This window comes from Canis aureus, chromosome X (assembly GCF_053574225.1).
Source record: "Canis aureus isolate CA01 chromosome X, VMU_Caureus_v.1.0, whole genome shotgun sequence".
Taxonomy (NCBI): domain Eukaryota; kingdom Metazoa; phylum Chordata; class Mammalia; order Carnivora; family Canidae; genus Canis; species Canis aureus.
This window is the reverse complement of record NC_135649.1, coordinates 6,634,699-6,661,557: the sequence shown is the minus strand read 5'-3', so window position 1 is coordinate 6,661,557 and position 26,859 is coordinate 6,634,699. Positions and strand designations below refer to the sequence as shown.

At 42.6% G+C, this 26,859-nt stretch overlaps 1 protein-coding gene across 6 annotated transcripts in view; it reads left to right on the top strand.

Moving 5' to 3' along the window:
- Nucleotides 1-26,859, top strand: part of AFF2 (ALF transcription elongation factor 2) — a 471,048-nt gene that overhangs the window by 308,835 nt on the left and 135,354 nt on the right. For 3 of the 6 annotated variants that reach the window (XM_077888756.1, XM_077888753.1, XM_077888752.1), the window contains 3 exons: nt 4,351-4,437; nt 10,078-10,114; nt 10,477-10,510. In XM_077888756.1, coding sequence (XP_077744882.1) covers nt 4,351-4,437; nt 10,078-10,114; nt 10,477-10,510 — 158 coding nt within the window. The remainder of the gene's footprint in view (nt 1-4,350; nt 4,438-10,077; nt 10,115-10,476; nt 10,511-26,859) is intronic. The other 3 variants (XM_077888758.1, XM_077888755.1, XM_077888754.1) reach the window with 1 other exon arrangement.

Below are 26,859 nucleotides of genomic sequence, written 5' to 3'. Positions count from 1 at the left end.
ACTGGGGTCACTCGGGTAGCTTTCGGCCAAATGGAGACGTGAATTAAGCTCTCCTTACTCTCAGTCCAGGAGTCTTTAGGGGAGCTTTAGTACTCTAGCAACAACAATGAAATATGTGAGATATTGCCATTGTATTCATTAGGATGGTTATTTGAAAAAATAATCACTTCTTCACTTAACTCTTTGAGGTAGGGACCTTAATATTTATGTTACGCTATAGAACCTAAACATACACTGCTTGAACACCTACTGTGTGCCACATAGAGTGTTAGCCTCTGAAAAGAATACACATGCAGACACACACACATACATGCACACACATAGCTCCTCTTGCTTTCAATATGAACCCTTTCTCAAAAGCCTCACACAATGGATTCCTTCTGATGCCTTGGCACATTTCCCTCTTGAGGTGGTGAGCACATCAAGCAGAGTGAGTTCTTCTTGGGGAGGAAGGATTTTGACTTTTTATCCTTTTTATCCTTTCTAGATCCCGGTGACTGGCACTTTAGAAGTTAGTAGAACAAAATACAGGGCATCCACCAAACAGACCCAGCCATTTACTAATTGGGTGACCTTGGCCATGCCCCTTGACCTCCTCGTGTCTCCAAAGGAGTATGAGTAACCCTTGCCTCTTTAGTTTGTAGTACACGAATGCTGAGTATGGGAACTGAGTGCCTAGCACTGTAAGCACTTGGTGAATCTTAATAATTATTATTATTAATTCAAACACACAAACTTCAGACACTAATAAGAATATCTCAGATTAACCAGTTACTATATACTAGACTCTGGAGATGCAGAGTTGAGTAAAACAAGGCTTGAGACCACATCCTAGTTACTACAAAGAACAGCCAGACAGGGAGCTTTGTGTTGGGTGAGTACGGGATGCATTTGAAATTAGGAGAATCTGGAATCCAGACCATCTTCTGCTCCTTAGCCAGTGGCACACCCAGCAAAGTGATTCTATGCACAAGTTGTTTGGGATTCATTAGAATCCTCTCCGTGAACCATAATATGGTTAATATGCTGGAGAAGTAATCCCTGGTGGAAAATTGGTCATTATCTGGGGCACCTGGGTGGCTCAGTTGGCTGAGTGTCTGACTCTTGATTTTGGCTCAGGTCATGATCTCAGGGTTGTGGGATCGAGCCCCCTGTTGGACTCTGTGCTCAGTGGGGAGTCTGCTTCAGATTCTCTCCCTCCGCCCCATCCACACATCCCTCTCAAGTAAATAAATAAATCTTACTAAAACAGGGGCGACTGGGTGGCTCAGTCATTTGAGCATCTGACTCTTGGTTTTGGCTCAAATCATGATCTCAGAGCTGTGCTTAGGGCTCTGCACTCAACATGGAGTCTGCTTGAGAGTCTCTCTCCCTGTATCCCTCTCCCTTTGTGCCTCCCCCCTGCTCGTGCTGTAAATCAAGCAGTTGATCAATCAAATCTTTGAAGGATAGGGAAAATTGGGCTTTTTCTGATTTTTCTGTGTTCGATTTTGAAGTCTTCAGCTCACATTAATTTAAGCACCCATCCCGTTGTTACAGATTACATAGAATGCTCTGTTTCTTGTGAAACTCACTCTTTGTCAATTGCTGAAAGATAAAACATCATTACTTACCTAGTCCTTTCTCCATTGACTATGGTAGTCAACTTTATAATAACAGTCAACCTATCTGGTGTAGTGGAAAGAACGTGAACTTTGGAACTGGTCACCAGCATTCACTTACCACTACCCAATGGGAAGATGAGTCCCTGCTTTATTTCTCTCTCAGGGAGGACTAAGGGAGCCCAGAGATGAAGGAATTTCAGACCAATCACATGCATGGACGCATGCATGCAAATGTGTGTGTGTGTGTGTGTGTGTGAGGGAGAGAGAGGGAAGTTTGTTGTTAATGGAGGAATGACACTTGGTGTTAAGCACGGGTGCTCAGCACTGGAGCCTGTTGCAAAAGCCTTGGCAATACTGCGGAGCAATACTGTGCTCATCCCTACCTGATGAATACAGTACAGTGGGATAAGGGTGCATGGGTGTTCTTATCTTGGGAATAGCAAGAACATAAAAATAGATTAATATCCTTCAAGTGTGAATGAAAAGGATGACAATGGAAAATCTGCTGTGAGCTCTCCACACTTTACAGGTCTAGCTCATTTTGAGAAGCAAAAGAGTTTTCTCCAACGTTCCTGCCTGAAGATAGCCTTTCAGGAAATTATATTCCTTTTAACTGCGTCTTCTTACTCTAATCAAATGCATCGGTGGTAACATGGAATCAGCTTGCCATTTCATGAAATTTCACATTTCAAATATAGAGAATCAGTTGTAATTGAAAATGCAAAATGGGTTGCAGTTCTGCGTGGATTGGTCAGCAGAGTGGTGCACTCTGACGGTAGTTCAGGATAATCCCATTCTGCCACAGAGTCAATTCAGATGACCTGGGGGAGAAGGTACACGTTTGAGAGGGAGTTCATCCTTCCAGGTGTCTGAAACACCTTTCAACAAATCCAGAGGCACACCTCTAAAGCCCATGGTGAAAAGGGTTGTAACCAAGCCTCTCGCCGATTGAGGCATACTCTGTAGGTGCTGGTAAGAGACAGTGCTTCTCGATTCCCACCGCTGGGGCTTATAGCTCCTTGGTTAGCTCAGCCACGAGAGGACCAGTATGTTTGAGATGGGGACAAATTGTGGAGAAGACCAGCCTCGGTCAGAAAAAAGAAGACACCCAAACTTGAAAAGGAACTACCCAGTAATTGGAATTCAGCTTTAAACTGTTGTCACGTCGAGTTACTTTGGGCCAGTCTGGATGAATGCGTAAGGAGCGTTTGTCACAAACGTTATCAACTGCATATAAATGCACAACTCGAAAACACTTGAAAATAGTCTCTCTCTTAAGTAGGTTAAGCATCCCCTCTAAATCTTGTATGCATATTTAATGTCCTTAGCGCCTCCTTGTAAATAGTGCTAGGTAGGATCCAATCTGTGTCAGCCCTTGTCTGAATCATACTTACAAATTCTGCTTCAGCGTTGCACTGTGAATGAATCTGTGAAGTATCTCCTTGCATTACAGCTCTTCATACATCAAAGGCTCTTTTTGAACTGGGTAATTATAGAAGGGGGAAAAAGTTTTCATGCTACCTGAGTGTTCTTATTAATATTACCTTTGAAATGACTAATTACGTTACCCATAAAGATTGGGGGAAAGTATTATGTAACTGACTCATTAAAAAAAAAAAAGGCCTTTCATAAACTTTGATCCTCTCCACTCCTCCCCAAAGCTCTCCTTCTTTTTTCCCCCATGACTGCATTGATTTTGCTGTTGAGTGTTTATACACCAAAAATGTCTGATGAATACAACACACGCTGGCACCCTCTTGCTTTACAAACTTCGTCACTCTGGTGCTGGGACGTGGAGCCTGTGATTTGATTACCCTTACTATTCGGGGGAAAGCATGTTGGCCATGAGCCCTCAGAATCGAGCAAGATTTGAACAGCAACTCTTTTCACGCCAAGTGTTTGAAGGCATCGAGAAGGTGGCCCTGCTGATAAGGAGTTTCTCCTGCTTTGAGACCTGAACTCAGAAAGGCTGTGCGGATGGCTGGGCGGAACAGTGTTACCAATCTCGTAGAAACCTTCTCGATGAATGAGAATGAATTCTCTTCAGTGGCCTTTTCTGTGTATGGAAGAATCAACAGCATGCTCCCCATCTTGTCGCCAAGAGAAATGAGTATCAGAGTCTCCGGAATGAAGGTAGTGACCGTGCTGCCCTTCTCTGAGCTGGCATATCACACCCGAAACAGGATGCCATGAGTTAGATGAGCCCCAGGCAATCAGACAGTTGACAGAATGCAGAACTCAAGCATTAGAAGGAAAGTTGAAGTCTCCCAATGATGAATGAACAAGCTACAGATGTCTCAGACTAGAGAAAAAGCAGCACCAGGGGACAGGAATTGCTGTCTTCCAACAGCCGAAGGCTTGTCATGTGAAGGAAGAGATGTATTCTGTATGGTTCCAAAGTACAATCCATAGGTAGAAGCTCCTGAGAGACAGGCATTTAGTTCACCATCAGTAGGAATAGTGTGATCAGGTTGTCTCAACATGGGACAGGCTGCTTCAAGCATTAGGGAGCTAGCTCCTGTCACTGGCAGTGTGCAAGTGGATGTTGGGTGATCCTTTGTGCCATAGATAGGCTTCAAGCACCAGGACAGAGGCAGGGGGATGGAGCTGATGAATTTAAGTTCCTCTGAAAATAATTAAACCACCTAAGTAAGTATTTATAAGGAGTCCTGCTATATGTAGTGCCAAGGAAGTGTTTGGTTTTTGGAGTACCCCAAAATAAAGTTGCTTTGTTTTTCTTTACCAGGAGATGACCCATTCCTGGCCTGCTCCTCTCACTGCCATGCATACTTCTGGAAACTCTGAGAAGAACACACTTTCTACCCCAGGACAGGTCAATTCTCTTCCTTCCTCCATTTTCCTTTATCTTGTTTCAGATGTATCAGTCTTCCAGTTGGAGTCTTAAAAATAAAAATGGCCTTGGTGTTCTAGTGCCATAAAATCTAGACTTCCTTGGGGCGCCTGGATGGTGCAGTCGGTTAAGCATCCGACTGTTGGTTTCGGCTCAGGTCCTGATCTCAGGGTTGTGAGATCGAGCCCTGCATTGAGCTCCATGCTCAGTGTGGAATCTGCTTGAGATTCTTTCTCCCTCTCTCTCCCCCACCCCACCCTTCTCCCTGCTCATGCTCTCTCTCTAAAATAAATAAGTAAATACAATCTTTAAAAAAGTCTAGACTTCCTCTTGCCCCTTGGGATGTTAATAACGTAAATCTCATTTTTACTGAAGAAGAGGCTTTAAGATCATATATACACACAGACACTGGCATGTGTATTGTACTACCTAGAGCACTGCCCCTGTCTAAGTCACTGTGCCCAGAATTGATGAGTCAGAAGAGTGAGATCATCCCTTAGGAAGCCCAATTAGGTGATGTAACAACAATTTTCAATAATTTTTAATTAAAAAAAACTATACTCTTCACTCCAATAGGTCGATTTTCAATTTTGTGTATCACCTTCCAGTCCTTGCTCACAAGCACACAGATCTTTACACGCCATCACATCACACTGATAGAACTTCTACACTTCTATCGTCCAGTGTTTATTTTTTTTCCTCACCTGCTCCCAGTAAGAAGTGTTTCTCACCATCAGTTTTTCGAATGCCTAAATAACCATGGCTATTGTAATAACACATATTTTTAAAAAGTGTCTTTCTCCCTTCCTTCCTTCCATCCAATTAACCATCCATTCATCCATCCACTCATTTATTCAGAAATCATTTTCTGAGGTCATACAACAGACTTAAAGTTAGGGATGAAAGAAACCCTCTACTTGTTATCAGCTAATTGACAAAACAGTGTAGAAAGTGTCTTTGTAGAGAATGAAAGGTTCAGAGAAGTATCTAGCAGTCCCTGGGTGTTGAGGAAGTGCTCAGAGAGGTGGCAGCATTTGTAGGATGCTTACAGCTTTGACAGGTGGAGAATGGCCTAAGAGAAGAGCACTCCACGCAGAGGAACAGGATGGGTAAAGGTACAAGGAGATGAGGGATCATGGCATGATCCATACCAGTGTGGTCTCGAGTGGCTGGTTCACAGTTTGAGTGATGGGAAGTAGAGAGAGATACGAACCCCAGGCAAATAAGTGCATCTCTGTAAAAAACCTTGAGTGCCAGCAAGGAGTTTAGACTATTTGCAGAAGGAGAAACCCAGTCATCCTTCAGCATTTAGGGTCATGAGTTGAGCAATAACATTGGCCTAAACTGTGTTTAATTATCCCCTTCTACCTTTGAAAGGGGTCAGGAGGGATCCCTGGGTGGCGCAGCGGTTTGGCGCCTGCCTTTGGCCCAGGGCGTGATCCTGGAGACCCGGGATCGAACCCCACATCGGGCTCCCGGTGCATGGAGCCTGCTTCTCCCTCTGCCTGTGTCTCTGCCTCTCTCTCTCTCTCTCTGTATCTGTCATAAATAAATAAAAAATGTTTAAAAAAAAATGAAAGGGGTCAGGAGTAAGAGCAACAACCCTCTCTGTCCAATATCCGGTGTGTGTGTCATTCCTTTCCATATGCCCCCTGTCCGTCCCTCCTTAGGCCGCTCTGGGCTTCGTGTCCTCTCCCTAGCATCCCAGCCAAGGGATCAATCCAGCCGTTTCAGGCGTTGAATCCAACACTGGTACAGCAATTGCAGTGTTTTCAGCTGTGTTCTCCAATTCTGGAGATAATTTGCGCAAGTTGCAATTTTGACATTTACAAGTGTATACAATAGAACCAGTTGTTTAAATGGGCTTTTGTAGTTAGTGCACAATTTGGAATCAGGCACGATTTGCATTTTCTGCTAATTATCTGTGCTCCCATCACCACATGATAAAGGTAGAGGTGACTAGGATAAAATGGTGAAACCAGCATGGATACACACCCACTCTTTTGTTTCACTTGGCTCCTGCCAAAATGTTGGTTTAAAAGAGAAGTACATTTTCAATAACAGTAATGACATCAACAACATAAGGCTGCGACGTGCTTCACCTCATTCTAAGCACATAATACCTAGTAAATAATTCAATCCTCATTGCAACCCAGAGATTGGTATTTCGACTCTCCAAAATTCACAGAGGAGGAAACTGAGGCACAGAGTAAGGTAATGTGCTCCAAATCCCCCAGCTAAAAGAATCAGGAGACCAGCCCTTTAGACTCAGGTGTTGTGGCGATGTGTTTATCACACAGATTTACAGTTGCCTCAGTTCAAATTCCATTTTCCAAAATGTGGCTGTGTACAGTACACGTACCTGGGTGATCCCTCCTTCCTCAGGGCTTGCACCAGAACCAGGTGACCCCACCCTCTCAGGAAGCATCCATTTCATACATTCATGATAGAGCTTGAGCAGCCTAAAGGGTGCCATCTTCATTGCCTTGGGAGCTATAGACCTGGCTGCTTGAATCCTGGCCCTGCCAATTGCTAGCTAGGTGGTCCTGCTCAAGTTCTCCTGAGTCTCGTTTCCCCTTCTGCACTGTGTGCGTGTGTGTGTGTGTGCATGCATGCACGTGCTCCACGGGTGTCTGTGTGTACCATATAATCCCAGTGGATTTTTCAGGTCAAATAGTAATTCTACAAACTTACAAAAACAGACACGGTTGAAAATTCCCAACTTAGTGAAGTTTACTTATCCATCCCAAACTGAAAATGCCATGTTTTCTCATAGAGCATGGAAAAACTCACAAGGAAGGGAGTACTCCTTGCTAAACAGGAGTGGAGCTAATAGTGTCCTCAAGGGAAGTTCAGTGAAGGCTCCATGGAGGTAATCAAACTCCAGACAGAGGCTGGCAAACTATAGCCCATGGGCTGTTAGATTTTTAAATGGTCAGGGTTTTCAAGAGAAAAAGAATGTGAATAGTTATGAGCATTATGAGTTACTGTGAATGATACGAAATAACGTAAGTGATATGAAATTCAAATTTCAGCATCTATAACTCAAGCTTTCTTGGAATCCAGCCACACTGGTTCATTTAACGTATTAGCTATGGCTGCTATCACACTACAGCGGCAAAGTTGAGTAGTTATGACAGAGACTGTATGCCCCCCCCAAGGCTTAAAATATTTCGTATCTGGCCCTTTATGGGAAAAGTTTGCCAATTCCTGCTCTAGAGTCTAGATCCTGTGGGAGTGTCTGATTGTGGGATTATCATCAAAGTTATTATGGAAAATATTCTCACATGAATTTGTGAAAACAATTTGACATCATTATATTCTATTACTAAAATTACCTATATGACATGTCCATGAAAGAAACACACAGATCAAAGTTAGGCTTTTCTTTTTAAAAAATTTGTATTATGGGCATCAACAATTATTGCATGAACAATTCAGATTTTTCCCACAACCAGGCTCTTTCCCATCGGAGTTGGGTGTGTTTCTACGATAACTTGGGTAATATCCAAAGGTGTTTCATTTGTTTGGAATTCTAGTTTTAAAAAGTCTTATCTAGCTTAACATTAAAAACAGTATCAAGGGGCTCCTGGGTGGCTTAGTCGATAGAGTGTTTGACTCTTGATTTCAGGATTGTGAATTCAAGCCCCAAGTTCGGCGTGGAGCCTACTTTTAAAAAAAAAAGTATCAAGAATACGTAACTCTAATGACTCAAATTCAGTAAATAATGCAATCCTCAAATTCATTTTATGGATCACTGCCCTAATTCCTTGAACAACTGACTGTTTGGGTCTAATATCCAGAATACTTGGCTGAAGGTTAAAACTTCAGTCTAGCTTTCTGGGACCAGTAGTTGCTGCACATGTCACTCTCTAACCAAGTATTTGGTTTATTTGACTTTGGAACTTGTCATTTGTTTCCTAATGGTATACAAGCCCAATCTTGCCCCATACAATTGTAATGAAATCCCTTATAAAAATTAAACAGGGGGAAATATTGGATGTAGTGAAAGACATACACATGGCTAACCCCTCATTTATTTGGCATTCCAGGAAATGAGGTGTTCTGGATGATTGAAATTCTTGGATAACCAAAGGCCCATCCTTCCATAGGAATCCTGTTATACACATCATTTTGGGATGTAATTAATATTTTCCCACTTCTTATAACAATTATACCAAATGTGCTTTAGTCTTTCTTGATAACTTAGACATTATGATGAACACCAGTTATTGGACTATGCTGTAATTATGCCCTCAGGAGCTATTAAGATGGATAGGAATACTTGCTTCTATATTCAATGGCCATAGACTCCTGTGCTTTGTAAGTTCTGACTTTGTGTGTCATTTTCTTTGGCTCCCTGTGCTATGCGTTTTCATGGCTTGGTGTTCCCAGCAGCTGTACCTCTAGGACTGTTCTCCCCTTCCTCGCCATCCATGATTTGCTAAGGAGTGGGAAGCAAATGGCCAAGCTTGTTAGAGTTTTTCGTCAAAAGTCAATTCTCTATCAAGTGAAGGTAGAGGAGCCTTTGAGCAGCAAACTGCATGGGCTTTGTCATAGCTCTTCAGTTGAGAGGCCTTTTCCATCTCTTGTGGAGTTTATGGTCATCTTCTGGAGTGGTGATCTTGCTGGAAGTGAAGTCTCCTAGGCAGCAGAATCATGCTGAATAGATCGAAAAATCCACTTTCCATTAAAACGCAGTGTAATGGTTCTAGATTACTTCTCTTAAAGACAAAGGATACTGTGATTCTCTCTTTTCTTCCATAGGGTGGCAAAATTAGGCTTCAAGAGTAGATTACTTACATCAGTAGTTGATATAACTAAATTCTTGTTTTACTTGAATTCATGGTCTCCCTTTCGAAGCTCTTGTCTTGCAGTCAGTATCCTCTCTTCTGTCTGCATACCCTGTCCACTGTCACAAGGCTTCTGCCTGCAGGTTTTGTCAGGAGCCACACAGGTTTGTCATGCTTCCAGAAAGTCCAATGTGTAGAAATCTGTGTTTCTCAAAAACAGTGAATGAGCCATGTGCAGGGTGACTTTCAAATCCAATCTACATCCCTTTAAATAATATGCTCCACTTGTATATTTCAAATGACTTCCTATACTTCACCAAATTTGTAATGAAGTTTTAAGAACACTTCTCTCGTGAAAATGAGATCCATCTATCACATATGTGTCACAGTGAAGATAGAAAATTGGAGTTGTTACTATAAAAGGGAACGATGGAGCAAATCTATTAATTAGGGTCTTGTTTACACTTCTACCAAAACCAGGATCGTTTGTTAGTTTGAACTGGGGCCCCTTTCCTTCCTTAGAGACATCACTGCCTAGCTAAGTGAGAAATTAAACACTTGAATTTCACACGTGTGGGTCATTTATTCCCATGCTGCACACATTTCATCAGTGTGGAATGGCAGTTATGGTCATGTTGCAGCAGGTTTGACTGGCAAATGTTTATCCTTCAATAGAGCTATGAACAGAAGCTTTACTTGATGGAATTGCTAATAGCGGTTTCCTTTTTGGCAAACATTAGGCAAGTTCTGTCTTCAACAATAACAGATACACCTTTTGTTCCCTGTGTAGCATTTAACTAATATCTGTATTGTGTGTTCTTCCTTATAGGAATCCCAACACCTGACCCCTGGATTCACCTTACAAAGTAGGTGTTTTTAAAACATTCTCCTTCATCCAAACATTCATGTCATCTCCTCCCCCACTTTTTTCTCTTTCCTACCTGATGTTGTGAAAATGTGAATTGACAGTGGCAAAAATTCAGATTGTGATACATCCAATTGGTTCCTTTACTTTTTCATCTGTGACTTATGATAGGATGCTGTTCTTTCTATCTATCTATCTATCTATCTTATCTATCTATCTATCTATCTATTTATCTGTATATGCATTCTTCAAACATGCTACACGTTTAAAGATTAATTTCAAAAAAAAAGATTAATTTCATTCAGAGTGATCATTTGACAGTAGAAAACATGGGTAGTAATCATGTGTGCCCTTTCTTTTCAGAGTGGAGTGACCCAACCAGCAGAGCTTCTACAAAGTCAGTATCGCTTGAGTTGTGAGTATTTGGGTTTCCAAAGCAGGCTTCTTTGGGGGCATTTGGCAAGGAAACAGTGCCTGGCTGCTGAGTGGATCTTGTTCTCCTGCTCCATGAAAATAGGAACCTTGGCTTATAATAATGTGGAGTTTGGTTAGAGAAGAAAATGAGATTTCCTACAATAAGCGAGTAGCAGTAAAAATGAATGAGGTCACCATTAGACTCTCTAGTGATGTAAATACAGGCTACATTAATAATACCTGGAATATGAAAACAATTGTGATTCTTGACTAGTTAGTCTGAACATTATGTAACTTCAGCCACAGACCTCATTATACACAATATTCAGACACCCCTGACTAGGATGGAGGAAGGACACATCTCAGCAGCCATGATTGGACATGAAGTGTTGAGTGGATTGTTATGGCCAGTCAGCCCGAGACCTTGCTGTTTGCAGGTCATCTGGTGACTGTATATTAAAGATAAACAAGGACAGCCAGAAAGATATGGAATAAGAGCTTACATGATGCTGGGTTGAAGTTCAGAAGCCAGGATCCTGCGATTCTCTCAGCACTGGCTTCATTTGTTATTAATGCTAACTGAAGGAAGGGTATGGAGAAACCAATTTCCTCAGATTAACTACTGTAGATTTTGTAATATCCATTTGTCCAAGAACGTATCAAGGGAGTATTTCTCTCACAACTTCTTTCCTTCCTAATAATAGAAAATGAAAGTCGACTTTTCTATATGAGTAATAGTCACATACTTGAAAATTTTCAAAATGAAATAATTTATGACATTCAAGTGGTCTAATGGCACACTTGAAGTGAATTGCTCACCTTTTGGAAGATCACGAATAATTGCGTAAAACAACTGGGAATGACTCCCAAATAGACCATGGCTTGGAGAAAGTCAGTGGCATTTCCACTGTCCTGGTTCTGTTGAACAGGAGAGCCCCTAGAGCCCTGACCCCATTGTCAGTCCTCTTATTTGGTTTTCTGGCCAGATCTGTGCCTTCTAATTCAAAGTTCAATTTCAGCAACCAAGAACTCTCATTCAAAGAGGTGAGCAAAAAATAAGGAAGGGGGGGAGGGAATAAAACCATAACCCTGAATTAAGGACCAAATTATGTGGAAACGTGGAAACCAAAATCGTCTTTGATAGTGTTCATTTCAGCTTTTCCATTCATTGCATCTTGAATTGCCCTTTCCCTTGTTATTCTAGTAAACAATAGATCTTATTCTAATACCTAGCCCTCCTCCCATTAAAATGTCAGTAAAATTCACACACACACATGCACATGCTTGAACATTTAGAAAGTCAACACAGGTTTCCAAACATGAAAAAATATAAAAATATTTTTCCCACTGTAAAATGATCTTACTCCTAAAGCAAGAGTATTAGGCTCCTGCTGTGAAATATGCTGATTTCCATATAGACCATAAAATTCCATATTTCAGTAGTTTGTAACTAACAGAAATAAACTCGTCAATTGTGATTTATAGTTAGAGGCTGCATTTCCAGAAAACAGCACTTCATAGCACAGGGAGTATGTTGCGTAATTCAGTAGGACTAAGGTTCTGTATAGGAAGCATCGATAAAACTAGAAGACACTGAGTCCATTTTATGAATGAGCCGCTTTCTTTTTAGCTGCTGGATCTACAGACCAGGCATTGGCCATCAGACATCAGCTAGAATAAGTTCCCTTCTTTATGGTAGGGTGTCAGTTTAATACAGGACAGATAGAATTACAGTAATTGTTTTTAGCTTCCAAATGATTATCCGCTTAGCCATTACTATCATTATTCCCTATTTTACTACAGTGTGCTTTTCAAACCAGCTTCTAGGATTTTCCATGTGGCAGGGTAATCTCCAAGCAACTAAGAACATTCTGTGTGTAGACAGACTGCTGGTGGCTCAGGTTTGGTGGGAAACAACCCTAAAGTTGGCCCTGCTGCAGGAGAGACACCTTCCCAAGGCTGGCAAATGCCTGGGATGTGCTCCTGCCATGTACTGCAGTGAGAGAGAGGAGTCTTGCAAGCAGAATCCCTTAATTACTGGGATGCTTTATTAGTTTTTCTCATCTTGACTTCTCTTCTCCAGTTGATGAAATACAGATCTTCCTTTTGGGCCTGGATTGTTTTTAAGGACTGCATGCATGGGCAGCAGGCTCAAAAACACTGGTCCAAGTGTGTCCCAATCCAAACTGGGAACCAGCCAGGCTTCCCCTGTGTTCCTGAGAGCTGCTGCTCCCTCTGGGCTGACCCCAGAAGTCTGGCTTTTGGAGGCCGGGGTCTCTCCTCACTCAGTAGATTTCACTGACCTACAGTGCTTTTTATAGGATGTCCATCCTTGAGGTGACATCCTACCTGCTCTGTCTAGAACTCTCACTGCCCATGACACCAGAGCATTAGACTGGGGGACTTCCAAGACCTGAGTTCGCATCTCTGTTCCATGGTGGTTATGGTGTTAGGAAAGGACTGACCTGGGATTCAGAGGACACAAATGTAAATCAGGGGTGAACTTTATTTCAAAATATACAGGTAGAGTCCCCTGGGAGAAATTAAGCAAATTAATGAGCTGTACCTATGCACATAAAAGTACACACACAAACACTTGTCAGAATTCAAATGTAAACAGTTATGCTCTAAAAAAAAGCTATACTCTTTAGTAATTAGACTTAACAACATAAAAGTGCCTTTACTTTTAACCCTTGGTATATTCTAGGGGATAGAAGGCCCAGTTTTTGTTTGCCTCCACCTCTGTGAATCTTGAAACAGGCCTCATCCAGGGCTTCTAAATCCAGTGGAGCTTCTAGCCTCATTCCAAAAGAGGTCCCTCTCCCAAAAGAGGGTGGGCCATGAGCATCTGAAGGTCCAATTGTATTTTTCAGGGCTCTAGGGTTGTATATTCTTGCAAAAATATCAGGTCTGTTCTGCCTCTGGGAGATCCATTTATTTCCATTACAAGATTCAGGGATTGAATGTACACTGTTAATGAAGCCATTAAGGACTGATGGAGGACAAAACTGATACCAAACCCAAAGAACTTGGATTTTCTTTGTCGAGTTGGATTGCTTCATCTTGCTTATAACATCTTGTCAATTCCTTGTCAGTACAGTGGCTTTACAAAAATACATGACCTTGTTGGTCTTTGATAAGCCATCCTAAATAGGAACAGGTAAGATGTATTCAGTTGCCCTGAGAAGCATTTTCAGATAGCATCCATGTACTCAAGGGTATTCATGTAGCAGTCCTTGACGTCAGCTAATTTTGTGAGTACTATTGAGAAGATGGAAGCTCCAAATATCCAGTGCCTTTGTTATACTTGGTTGTTAGCATCTGGACTCTGTCCAGTTGGAAACCATCCAGACCCCCTTTTAATCAAGCAGCTCCTGTGTTTTAAGCCATGCTGTCTCGAACGCCTGGCTGGTTTCCATTAAAGCCCAATATGAAGGCAGATGTAGCCATAATGCTGTTCTTTCCTTGCCATATGACCAGTTCTTACACTTCCGGTATTAGCTACAGGTTTGAAAACATCCCAGCTGTGGTCCCAGAAAAACGATGAAAGGCTGTTCAGAGACAGACTAGTAGTAGCTAGCCTCACTTCACCTGTGGGTGATGGACACACATGCCACGCAAACAGATCCTTGACGGTAGCACCAGTTAGGAGGGAAAGATGATACTATCACAGGAATAGCAGAGGTCTCGGGCCCTTATGAGCACATATACCAGGCCCCATGCCAGTGCTTTTACACACATCACCCCTCCATCCTGGAGGGGCTCCAAATTATTTCCATTTTACAGTTGAGAAAAGCAAAGCTACAATAAACTCCCTCCTCATGAAGCATGCACAGTACAGTGTGAAGACAAACTGACCATGCACGCTTGTCTGGAATGGACATCTTGGCTCTGAGTATGCAGGAGGGCCGAGTGAGTCACACTGCTCCTTGGCAGGAAAGCCTGAATGCAGGCCTCTTCCTCCCACCACTGTGCCCTTGTGTGTGGGCTCTCATGAGTTCGGGGATTTGGAACGCCCCAGTTGGCATTTTGAACGTGGAAGACTTGTACAGCTGAAGTTAGTGGGAAGAAGTCCCACAATGAATTATACCCAAACCCGGTCCACATTGCTTTAAACAAAGCATTATTTCTGAACTCTTCTCTATGTGTTAGGAAGAGTTCCTTACCACAGAGAACAGAAAGATTATTAGAATGTTTTTCAGTTTATTATAACCAATAGTGAGCACTACATTATTTCTCCAGTGAATTCTGAGGGTATTTTTACACCCCCCCAAAAAAAAACCCCTCGCATTCATTACAACCCTGACCATCCTATCTAAATTTTTCTCTTCAAAAATGTTTCTTTTGAGAATCTGATTTGAGATTCGAGAACTGCCAGGGCTTATTATGGAGCAACTGGTGGCCCACATCTCTAGCAATTTCATATACTCTTCCCTAAGTAGATGTTTGGTCTACTTTTTAGATACAATTTTGGTAGCAAAGCCACTGTGCAATGGGGCAGGAGGAAAGAGGCTGTGATTTATTTAATCAGATGAATTCTCAATCAGAATCCGTGATTTGGCACTCAGAATTTGGAAATGCTATTGAGGAATGTGAGGCTTAGAGAGTCCAACTCAACTCTCCTGATAAACCAGTAATTTCAACGGCCTTCACAAGTTGCAGCCATTCCAGTGTTCAGTCCGAGATGTATGCCAACTCTTGCTTTGAACCTGTCTTATATGCCCTGCATCTCAGCACTTGCCAACTTTTCCTAAGGACTTAATATTTTTTTGGATGTTCTCCACCACATCAGGGACAGCCACCTGGGAGCAGAGAAAACAAAATTTGGCAGCCTGTTCAGGCTGTGAATTAAAGGTAATTCACAGTTTGAAATGAATCAGCATGAGGTCCTTAAGAAGAGTAATCAGACATCAAGAGGATTTTATTTTGAGGATTGTATATTGGCTAATGTGACAACAAGCAATATTGGCATTTGGAATGTTCGCATCAAGAAGCACTGAAGCTACTGGTGCTTGACAGGCGCCGAGACTAAAAAGTGAGGCTCCTTCAGTGGGAGGGGTGGGTTTCCACTTTCCTGATAGAAGCTCAAAACCCAGATGTTTTTGCTCAGCTAGCATCAATCTGGAAAAATCAGATTTGATCTTAACGTTGTTCGGGTACCCAAGATTCGTCTGTTTCTGGTGGATTGTGAGAATCTGGAATTAGAAGCCAGTGTTGCCCCCTCTTTCTCACAGGGAAAAGTTGAGTATCTCTTTTCTTTCCAACTGATTTGCATCCGTATTTATTCATCCATTCAAGCTTTCATTCCATCCCACAAAAATGCATGAAGCCCCTAGTGTGCAAAGCTCTGGGCGAAGTGTTGTGGTAAATTCACACATCCTTCCCTCAATGAGCTCCCAGGTCAGTGGAGTTTACACTCCCAATAGTAACACTAGTACCTCAACTAAACTATATTGGCCGAGTGCCTACTATGCGCCAGGCACTTTGTCCCTTTAGAGCAAGCATGTGGGAGTCACCTCATTATATTCCACAGAGGCAGAACCCAAAAGTCGGAGGCACTGTGTGAGTTGCCCAGAAAAGCTACAATAACGTGACAGGCTTCAGAGCACATGCCTTCACCTACACTAAAGCCACCCCATGGAAACTTTGCAGATGGCCCTACTAACTTCCAACCAGTTGTGATCTTACCCAGGCATTAGGCCCAAGTGGACTGACCACAATTGCAGGCCAGAATGGTCACTCTTAGTTTGGTTTAGATCAGGGAAAGCATTAGATCATAATACCGTCATTGAGAAGTCTTTCATATACTGCACCTGTGGACATGGATACAGTATAGATGAGCATGGATCTGTCCTCAGCTCAGGACCTAGAGCCCAACTGTGTCATCGTGCCTGTAGGATGCTCCCTGCAGAGGGGCAGAAGGGTCTGTGCCTCTCAGGGACCCATACCACCATGTCAAATCCCCATGAGGCTGATTTCTATGACCTGTGGAGGAACAGCATCCCTCTCCAGAAATCTCCATTTTGCCATCTTAGAGCAAACAGAAGACAAGTGATGTTTGGGTCTGTTTCTATGAGAGGTTCAGCCATTGCCCTGCATACTTACCAGCTTGGTTGATAATTGAGACATTTCTTTTTTTTTTTGAGACATTTCTTTATGTTCTCATAGTAGAATAATGTTTAAAAAGTATTCCCAGTGTGATCAACCAATGGCTTAGTCTCAAGTTCTCCTAGACATTTTGGACAGTAACTGGGAGTGAAGGAAGTAAGGCTGGCAGAAGGCACTGAAGTTCGTAAGCAAGGCACCAAAGTGAAAATAATTCCAGTTGTATAATTGAATGTAATGTGATCACACACACACACACACACACACACACACACACACACGTGCACCACATGCTCTGTATTACAGTGTCAGGTCCCTCTAATGGTGTCCAGTCTAATGAGATGCACGCACACATATGCACGCTCTTTTATTTTAGTTACTGATTGTAAAACACTACGACCAGGGCTACTTTCCTGTGCACTGTGATTATTTTTTTAAAGGATTTTTTTAAGATTTATTTATTTATTTGAGAGAGAGAGAAAAAAAGTGCATGAGTTCAAAGAGAGAGAGAGAGAAAGAGAATCCCCAAGCAGACTCCCTGCTGAGTGCGGAGCTTGACACAGAGCTGGATCCCACAACCCGGAGATCATGACCTGAGCCCAAATCAAGAGTTGGGCGCTTAAGCAGCTGTACCACCCAAGGGCCCCTGTGTTTCATTATCATAAAGGTGCCCACACAATGCATTAGTCTCACGTGATGTCACAGCAATACTGATAGACAGCCACAGGTGAAAGGAAACCAGGCCGGGCTAGGGGAAGATACTTGCCCGACGTCCCCCAAGCAGGGATGAGGGAGCTGGGATGGGAAGGCAAGAGTTCTGCATCCCCATTAGGACATGCTGTCTTGTCCCCAGAGTCCCCAGATGGCTGCAGGGCTGGAGCACATCATCCAGAGTGCCGACAAATCTTCCAAGTGAAGAAACTGCAGCAGCAGTCTAGACAAGCCCCTGGATTATTCCTAGGAATTAAAAAGAAGCAAACCAACCCAGCTGAGGCTGAGAAAGAATATCCACTTTGCTTCTAAACTGTTCCTTCTTCTTTTCCATTTCCATCCTATCAAGCATTTCACAAATGGCCAGATCCTTTGCCACAGTTATGTTATCGGGAGCATTGTGTTTAAAGGGTCTGCTCTTGACACCTTTCCGGAGCTGCTAAAAGCCCTTCCATTTTACTGACGAGTGGGGAATGGTGTTAGTAGAATACTGCAGATGCTTGCACAATTCCAGCTGCACTATCAGTTGAAAAATCTGACAAATGCCTTTCTTTGTGGTTCATCCATCCACATCAGTAATGAGGACCCAGACAGGAGAAGGTCTCAAAGCTATTCAATCGACATCTCCAAATATGCTGCCAAGATGGGGCCAGAGGGCCATAGGGACAGCACACCTTGCAAATCCAAATGAACACGGTGTCTTTTCTTTGCTATCCCCTGGGATCTTGGCACCCAATATCCACCAGTGCAGCTCCTAATACATTGCCTGGTCCTTAGGTCAGGGGAAAGGGGATCTGGGAAGCAGGGGGGATGGAAGGTAATGATTTACCCAGATGCCAGCCTACAGTTGTGCCACCTCTGTGACCAGTTTCAGGACTAACCCCAATTCTGCACAGGTTGCCTACTTCTAAAAATCCTGGGCTAATATCTCAATATTGTAATAACATGAAGTATTTCTAGATTTTCAAGAGAGAAATCCTCAAAAAGTCCCTCATACTCATAATATCTACACATGGTCTAGGATAGGTGGAACTTAAAAAGATTATTCTAGGGGCACCTGGGTGGCTCAGTTGGTTAAGTGTCTGCCTTTGGCTCAGGTCATGATCCTGGAGTCCTGGGATAGAGCCCCATGTCAGGCTCTCTGCTCAATGGGGAGCCTGTTGCTCCCTCTCCCTCTGCTGCTCCTTCCGCTTGTTCTCTCTCTTTCTCTCTCTCATTTTTTCTCAAATAAATAAATAAATAAATAAAAATCTTTAAAATAAAAAAGAAAAAGCTACTCTAGGTTCTCCAAAATCAGTTTTGTGTGTCCTGTAGTACAGCAAGAAAGGAAGCATAGAAACTGCATGTGAACAATGTGCTTGGGTAGTTCTAGCCACCACTTCTAGGCACCTTCCATGTGGCATCACCACCACTCCCAGGCTTGTCCTCACTAAGTTCTCACCCCAAATAGCCATGTCCACATGACTGCTGTTAGAGCCAACTCTGGGGACCTAGCCTGCCTAGCATCCTTTGCCTGTGCCCCTTCTCTGCTTCAGCCACCACACCACCCTCCATCCTACAGTGCCTGTGTAGGAGATTTGAAGAGAAGGAGATTTCCTCTTAGCAGGTGGATGACTTGGTCAGGATCACAGATCTTTTTTTTTTTTAAAGATTTTATTTATTTATTCATGATAGTCACACAGAGAGAGACAGAGAGGCAGAGACACAGGCAGAGGGAGGAGCAGGCTCCATGTAGGGAGCCCGATGTGGGATTCGATCCCGGGTCTCCAGGATTGTGCCCCAGGCCAAAGGCAGGCGCCAAACCGCTGCACCACCCAGGGATCCCAGGATCACAGATCTAATTAGTGACAGAGCTGGAATTTCACTCTAGGATTCTCAGATTACAGAACTCAGACTTCTGTTTCTTATACTTGCCACACCAGTAGCACATTTCAATAGAAAAATCATTAATTGTTAAATACGAAGGCAAATAACACTGCTGATAATAATAATGCTTTCTAGGCCCATGAAACTTGCTGTTTCTGCACTTAATTGTTACATTTGGTTTTGCCTCAATCCTGGGTGGCAGGAGATGGAGCGGCTCAGATCCCAGCCCTCTCACTCCTTGCCATGTGACTTCATGATGTCACTTGATGCTTCCCCAAGCCTTTGCTGCATCATGTTCTAAAATGGAGACTCAATATTACTCAGATTCCTTGTGAATTGTGCTGCTGTCAGACAAGCTCACGAATGGAATCACAGGCAGTTATTTGCCTTACTTCTCTGCCCACGGTAGAAATCAGGCAAGTCATACTCAGGGGGCTTGAGTGAGGTGCCCAGGCTTACACAGCATGTAGTGTTGCAAGACTCAGTCCCAAGCTTCTTGAGTCCAGGTTGAGTACTATTTTTGCTAATATCTGTCATTACTTATTGAAAGTGTCTCATCGATGTGGTTTGAATCAAAGGATTGATGCCCAGGGCTGACAGAACAGTTGACTTAAAATCAATCACTATGTTGCCACTCCTCCCCTGGTTACACTAGCTGTGCCCAACACATTTCTGGACGTTTCACCTCGTTGGCGAGAGTGAGTGCATTTTCCCACTTCCTCACACCCAAGGTACCATCTCTTCAGTTTTGTTATAGTTTGAGCATTTGTGGAAAAATTTGAAAACTCTGCCCCCCAAAATCACATACATATTATAGCCTCGCTGTCTTAGAACATGCAGTTTGGGGTTAGGATGGCCCTTTATCTTCATACTTTTTCGGGGTGCTCTCTTACTCTGAGATTGAAGGGGACCTGCGATCTGTCTTGACCTTTCCTACTGGGTTAAAATTCCAGGTTGCTCTTGTGGTAACTATACCTTGAAAATTAGATCTTGACAGTCACTACAAAATTTAAAAGTGCACTGCTGCCATGAACTTTGAAGAAACATTGCTTACCATTGTCAGCGACATCCTCCTCTTGATTGAAATAATCTGCCTTTCCGTCTGCTAGAAAGAGTTTGGAGGGGGGTGCAAAAAGATTATATCTTGATGGATTTTTTTAACATAAAAAATGGCTGTGCTTTGAAGCAAAGCTGTTTTCTGCATGAAATTTAAATCAACTTCAGCTCAATTTATACTATTCAGAGAGAACTGTGATATTTGGGGTGGCAAGAAGCCAAGATGCACAGTAAAAATGTAGAGACACTGAGAAAAGATGCTTCTGGGGGTCCATCCCGGACAAACCTCAGAGGTCTGGGAGTCCAAATGTCACCCACTTCCAAACCACAGATTGTGGTGCCCAGGGCTTGGCGCGGTAGAGAAATGCACAACAGCCTTTCAGATTAAGGGGGCAGTCACTGACTTGCCCGGTGGCATAAAGAGCTTGAAATCGTATTGAGGCTCCCAAGTCAGGGAAATGAAACAAGCAATGCAGGGTATCTCACTTGGGAAGAAGCTGAGGCATTGAGGCATTTGCAATTTCAGGGACTCTCTGGCTGCCCTTCCCTATCGCCTTTCCCTCCAGACGAGCACATTATGGTGAGTCTGGCTTTATAATTAGTTGTGGGCTATGTCTGTCGTTCCATAACATGATTTTTTTATTCGACTGGACTTTTAAAATTTTTTTGACATGCTCGTAACAAGATTTCAATGTGTCTTTCCTACACAACACATAGGAAATATCACTTGACCTCTCTGAAAGGGGCAATTTCAGACAGAAGTGATGCTCGCCCTCTGAGAAAGTTGGCATACTCTTTCCCACACAGCAAGTGTCAAACATTCAACCTGTTGGATGGTATCAGGTAGTTGGGAGGGAGGGATGCGGAGCAACAGAATACAAAGAGGTAGCTCTGTCTGAAGGCCTTTGGTGGGGTGGGGGGCGAGACTGCCTCTCACGTCACTTGAGAGCCTCTTCATTCTGGTTTGGCCAATCTGTGTGCCGAGGAGAACAGGGTAGTGCTGAGTGGATCATCGCGATATTCCTCCAAACGTAAGGAATGTCCAGGAAAACCCAGCCAGCAGTCTTCCACTCGTTAGCATTTTGAAATATTTTATTCCATTCCTCAGTCCACTTGGAAGAGGTAGTATCATAAGAAGTGAGGGGCACCTGGGTGGCTCAGTGGTTGAGCGTCTGCCTTTGTCTCAGGGCATGATCACAGGGTCCTGGGATTGAGTCACACATGGGGATCCCCTTAGGGAGCCTGCTTCTCCCTTTGCTTATGTCTCTGCCTCTATCTCTCTGTATCTTTCATGAATAAATAAATACAATCTTTAAAAAAAGAAGAAGAAGTAAAAAGATATGTGTGGGTGGGTCTGAGTACAGTTGAGTCTTGAAAAGCAATATAACAGAGATTGAAGTGTATAGTCTGGAGTCAGATTGCCTGGGTTCAAATCCCAGCTCTGCCATCTTGAGTCAGGTGATCTTGGGCAAGTCACTCAACCTATTACTCAGTTTTCCTCATCTGTAAAATGGGAATGGTAATAGCATCTACATCGTAGAATTAAGTGACTGAAGTGCTTATCGCAGTGCTTGGTACATAGAAAGTTCTTGGTAGACATTAATTATTGTTATTAATTATGCTCATGATTAGTCCTGAGTGCTCTGAGCCAGTATCATTTGCACTGGGTTCTAATCTCTAGCTACTCGGGGAGCCTTTCACTTGATTCCCTGAGTTGTTCTGGAGGTTCCCAGTTGGAACAAGACCTCTCCAGAGCTAGCAAACCTGGACTACATTGATCATTTCCTCTGTTGACCTACCTACCCCGGCCCCCGAGGATAAAAGTGATGAATAGCTAAAATGTCTGAAACACATACACTTTGGGTACTAGGCACATTCTTCTCCTTCTTGGAGTTCATCACAGCATCTTATCACAGCCTCTCTTGTGCCCTTAATTCTGTGATAATTTTTAAAAATAAAAGCTGGGCTTTATTCTGTGCCAGGCACTATGCTGAGCGCTTATCTCCACTAGCTAATTGAATAGTCACACCCCAATGAGTTGGAGGCACTACTGTTAGCCACATTTAACACAGGAGGAACTGAGGTTCGTGAGTTCAGGACGGTGGGTTCCTGTCTTGAACCTACATCTGGCTGACCCTAGTAAGAGACCCCTGAACCCTGGCCTTTCTACCTTCCCGTGGAATCACCAATTGCCGAATCCACCTGAACTTGATTGTTTGGGGGAAATGGCAGTACCTTGTCAGACATAATAGAGAGAACAAGCGAGGACCAGAGCTTGACCAGACATTCTCTGCCCCCGGTTCCCAGGATTGCCTCTCACCTTTTGTAAAAATCACCCCTGGCGTGCTTTCCTGAGTCATGATTGTGGACCTCTTGGTTCACATATATATGAATAACTGCTTCTGAAATATAACAAGCACATTGGCAATTTAATAATTAGATAGAACAATCCTTTTCTGAATTCCCTCCTTTTTTTGCATGCATAAAGGGATTCATCTGAATAAGAAAACAGATGAATAAAATGTCATGGGCTAGCCCCCGCCATTCTGTGAAATAAACACTCTATTCCCTTGCCTGGGCAAATCATTTCTGATGCCGCATCTCCACTTCTGTTTCCTTGGTCTAAAAAGACATTTCAGACTCTGCCTTTAATTATAATCAGGCTTGACTATGAATCCCTTGAGAAATAAGCTTGTTTTTGCTGGGAGGGAAGGTAAAATAACATTTAAATAGGTTTTAAAAATAAGAAAGAAATCTCAGAAGACACACTATTGTAGAACACACTGTATATCAAAATATATAAGCACGTAGTTGTAACAGTGACTTAGTAAACACATTGCTGAGTGAACTATGAAAAATAATCCACCGAGGTGCTATTTCCCTTACTCCTAAGCACTGACTTAAGAGAGCATTGCCATAAAGTAGATATGCACTGTTTAAAAATATTTGTGTGTGGTGTTTTTTTTTTTTAATATCTCTTTCGGACCCAGTAGACTAATCTTTTTTCTTCCCTTGCTAGGAAAAGTACACTGTAAGGAATTTAGTTAAGTGGTATATTAAGTGAAGGTCTAAAACAGTTTTAGAAGATAGCATTTCTGAGCAAAGAAATGTCTTGAGCAGTTTGATTTCGAATATGACATAGATCAACTATTAAATAGAATTAAAATTTGTCCAGTGAAACCTTTGCAATCTGTTGTATAATTTAGAATTTGACATCTATTGTATTTGCTACTGGCATCTTTATTAGTATAAGAGCTTGAAACTGTGAGTAAAATAAATATAGCAGTACAAGTAAATGAATTTCCATGTTTTGGAAAGTGATCTTTCTCTGTCTGGACAGCATGAATTCTGCTGGTTAAGCGACCACCTCTGTGGAAGAACAACCCTCTCAAAGACCATTCTTGGCATCAAGTTTTGTCTTAAACTCTTAGAAGCCCTGTTCCAAAATTACAGGATGATAGGAGGTATTCCTGAACATACGTCCCGCTATAGCTCTCCCTAAAACATTTAGATCTAAGCTGTAAAGGAACTTGACTTTTAAAATCATGCCACAATTTAGGTTTGTTGTCTTTTAATTCCATGTTAAAAAAAAAAAGTTTGACGAGATAGGATGAGACAGTTCATTATGCACATCAGAGCACGTCAAGCCATTTCCAGTTTAAAGCCGTTACATAATCTCCCACGTTTGAAGCCGTGGCATAAAACTCTTTTCTTAGTTGAATTCCAATAAAGGTTTCAAAGAATTGTTTCTCACAAATAGCGATTCAACAGTTCCTCCTTTTCAAAAGAAGGCAAAGGACAAAGCCGACAAATCATGACAGTCTCTCATAATGAACAAACTGAGAGAATGCACAGCCACGTGCCTGTTCCAGTGCAGTGCTGTTTGGCTGCATGATGGTTATCGCTGAATGATTGTAACTCACAATTTTACGTGGGAGAGAAAAAAGAAAGACATATAGAGATGTTTTCCCACTTGAAGCAAACCTGTCACCAAAATTCTAGCATATATTTCCAAACAGATAAAAAGGTAATTTTTCACCCTTAAAAAGAATCCTTCACTTTGAAAGTGATTCACTGCAGGTTTCCTCTAAATAGTAAGCTCATCTCATGCATTTACAATATGGTTTGATTTTCAAAACATCAATTTACATTCACTTTCCAGAAACAAATCTATTGTGCAAAGTGGCGCTTCCTTGTATAGCATCGAAAGGTAAAAGTATTTTTTTTTAAATTGGGGTCCATGATTTATGGAGTGTGCCCATCATTAATATTAATGATTTTGAGTCCAGCAGCTTTTGCTAACGCAAGTAGAGATGGAGATGCCACAGGCTGCCTCAGAGGTAATTCCATAGTGCTCGTTCATAATTAGCGAAATGCCAGATTGCAACAGCAGCCTATCAGATGCCGCCTTGTTCTTGTTCTCATGGGAACCTAATACTGGAGTCCCTTCTTTCCCCTTCAGTGTGCCTGGCCCATGGACACATCCCATGAGCTGAACATCTTATGGTAAATTACTGAGAAAATTAGGGCAGTTTTCATGACTACCACTGGAGATGGAATGCAATCCTCAGTGTGCAGTATACTCACAGCCACTGTGAAGTGGACAGGTCGGGCGCTGGAGATGAGGGGTAGTGTCTCTCAGAGCATGAATTCTCTAAAGCACCCCGGCAACCCGTTAGGGAAACTTGCCTTAGTATCATTGTTCAAACGGAGCAGGGTGCCACTGTAGAGGGAGGCAGGGCTGAGCCATGTAGCATCATATGACACCTGTGCATCTGGGAACTGCAAGCCAGTCTCGGTTACAGGGGACACACCTCCGCATGTTTCCCGGGAGGTTTTCATCCAGGTGCTGGATGGTTTGGCTCTTTAAAATGTGTTCAGTCTTTGTCAGAGAGAGGGTCAAACCATGCAGGCACATTTATGGCAAGACAGAGATAGGCACTATATGGATTCTCTCTTCTAAGATGCTTTCTTTGGGAAACTTGTCTTGCTGTGCATGAAAATAAACAGCTCCAGGGGTACCTGGGTGGCTCAGTTGGTTAAGCGTCTGCCTTCAGCTCAGCTGATGATCCCAGGGTCCTGGCATCGGGCCCCAGGTAGGGCTCCCTGCTCAGCGGGGGAGTCTGCTTCTCCTTCTCCCTCCCCCCACTCATGTGTGTGCTCTCTCTCAAATAAGTAAATAAAATCTTAAAAATTTGTTTAATAAACAAAGTAAACGGCCCCAGAAGTAAAGGCGAGCATTTTAAAACCCTCATCCAACTTGGCTAAACAGTTTTGAACTTCCATATGGAACTTTTAGCTTGAGCAGTTTTGCCAAAGGTTTTTAAGAACCAATTATATAGGGTTAATCTTGGGTCTTTTATTTGTGGAGCACTGGTTTCAGACTGTTTTTTTTTTCCTTTTTTAAAAGATTTATTTATTTATTTGAGAGAGAGAAATGGGAGGGGCAGAGGGAGAGAGAATCTCAAGCAGACATGGGGCTCAATCTCACAACCCCAAGATCACAATCTGAGCCAAAACCAAGAGTTGGACCCTTACGACTGAGCCCCCCAGGTGCCCCTTCAGACTTTTTTTTTTCCAAATGTAGCTGTCTCAGATCGTTTCCAAGAACACATTGAGGTACTCAACTATAAAACACAAAAGTCCATTTCTGTACTCCTTTGTGAGTACTGGGAAGGTTGGCCAGAGAGTCATGAATGTGGCATGGCTGGTTATTTCAAGGATTTTAGTATATTGATCTTCATCTTCTCATTGAGAATCAGGCTTTTACCAGGCTGTTTACAGTAATTTCCTATTAGTGTCAAACAATTTTCTTTGGAAGGTTTGGCTGTATGATCTTAAACTCATGCCATGCAAATGATGTGGATATTTGAGGCAAATCAGTTCAGTGGGAAAGAAAATAACTTCAACTTTTCAGTCAGTTTATGTGGCCATGTAAGGCAAAAGTATTCTATTTTTATTTATCTATTTTTTAAGATTTTATTTATTCATGAGAGACACAAAGAGAGGCAGAGACACAGGCAGAGGGAGAAACAGGCTCCCCATTGGGAGCCTGATGTGGGACCCCAGGATCATGACCTGAGCAGAAGGCAGATGTTCAACTGAGCCACCCAGGTTCCCCATGGCATTATTTTAGATATGAAATATCTAGATCCACCTTCCCTCAGTTGTTTATCATAAATATCACCATGGAACAGTAATTGTTACTCTGGGGAAAAAAGACTTTTATGATCCAATATATTTGGGAACCAGTGGGTTAAAAAGAATAACAAAACTTAACAAGTCTTTTCATGTAGAAATCCTTGGAGCCTTTAATATGCTAATGTTCACTGTGTTTCTACAGGAGGGATGTAGAATATGAAGTGTTTCCCAAACTGACTGGGCCATAGAATTTTTCCCCCAGAATACCTACCAATGCCCATGCAGATGTAGACTCTACTTCATTAGCCACCTGGAGTGGAGATGCTCCATGTTTGTTTATGCTGCTGCTCCTCCTCTGCTTTTCTTCTAGTCGCCTGGCCAGATCAGAAAGTATGCTTTAAATCTATAATGTCCCTTTTAAAGCAGCTTAGTGAAATGACAGCTTGTATTCAA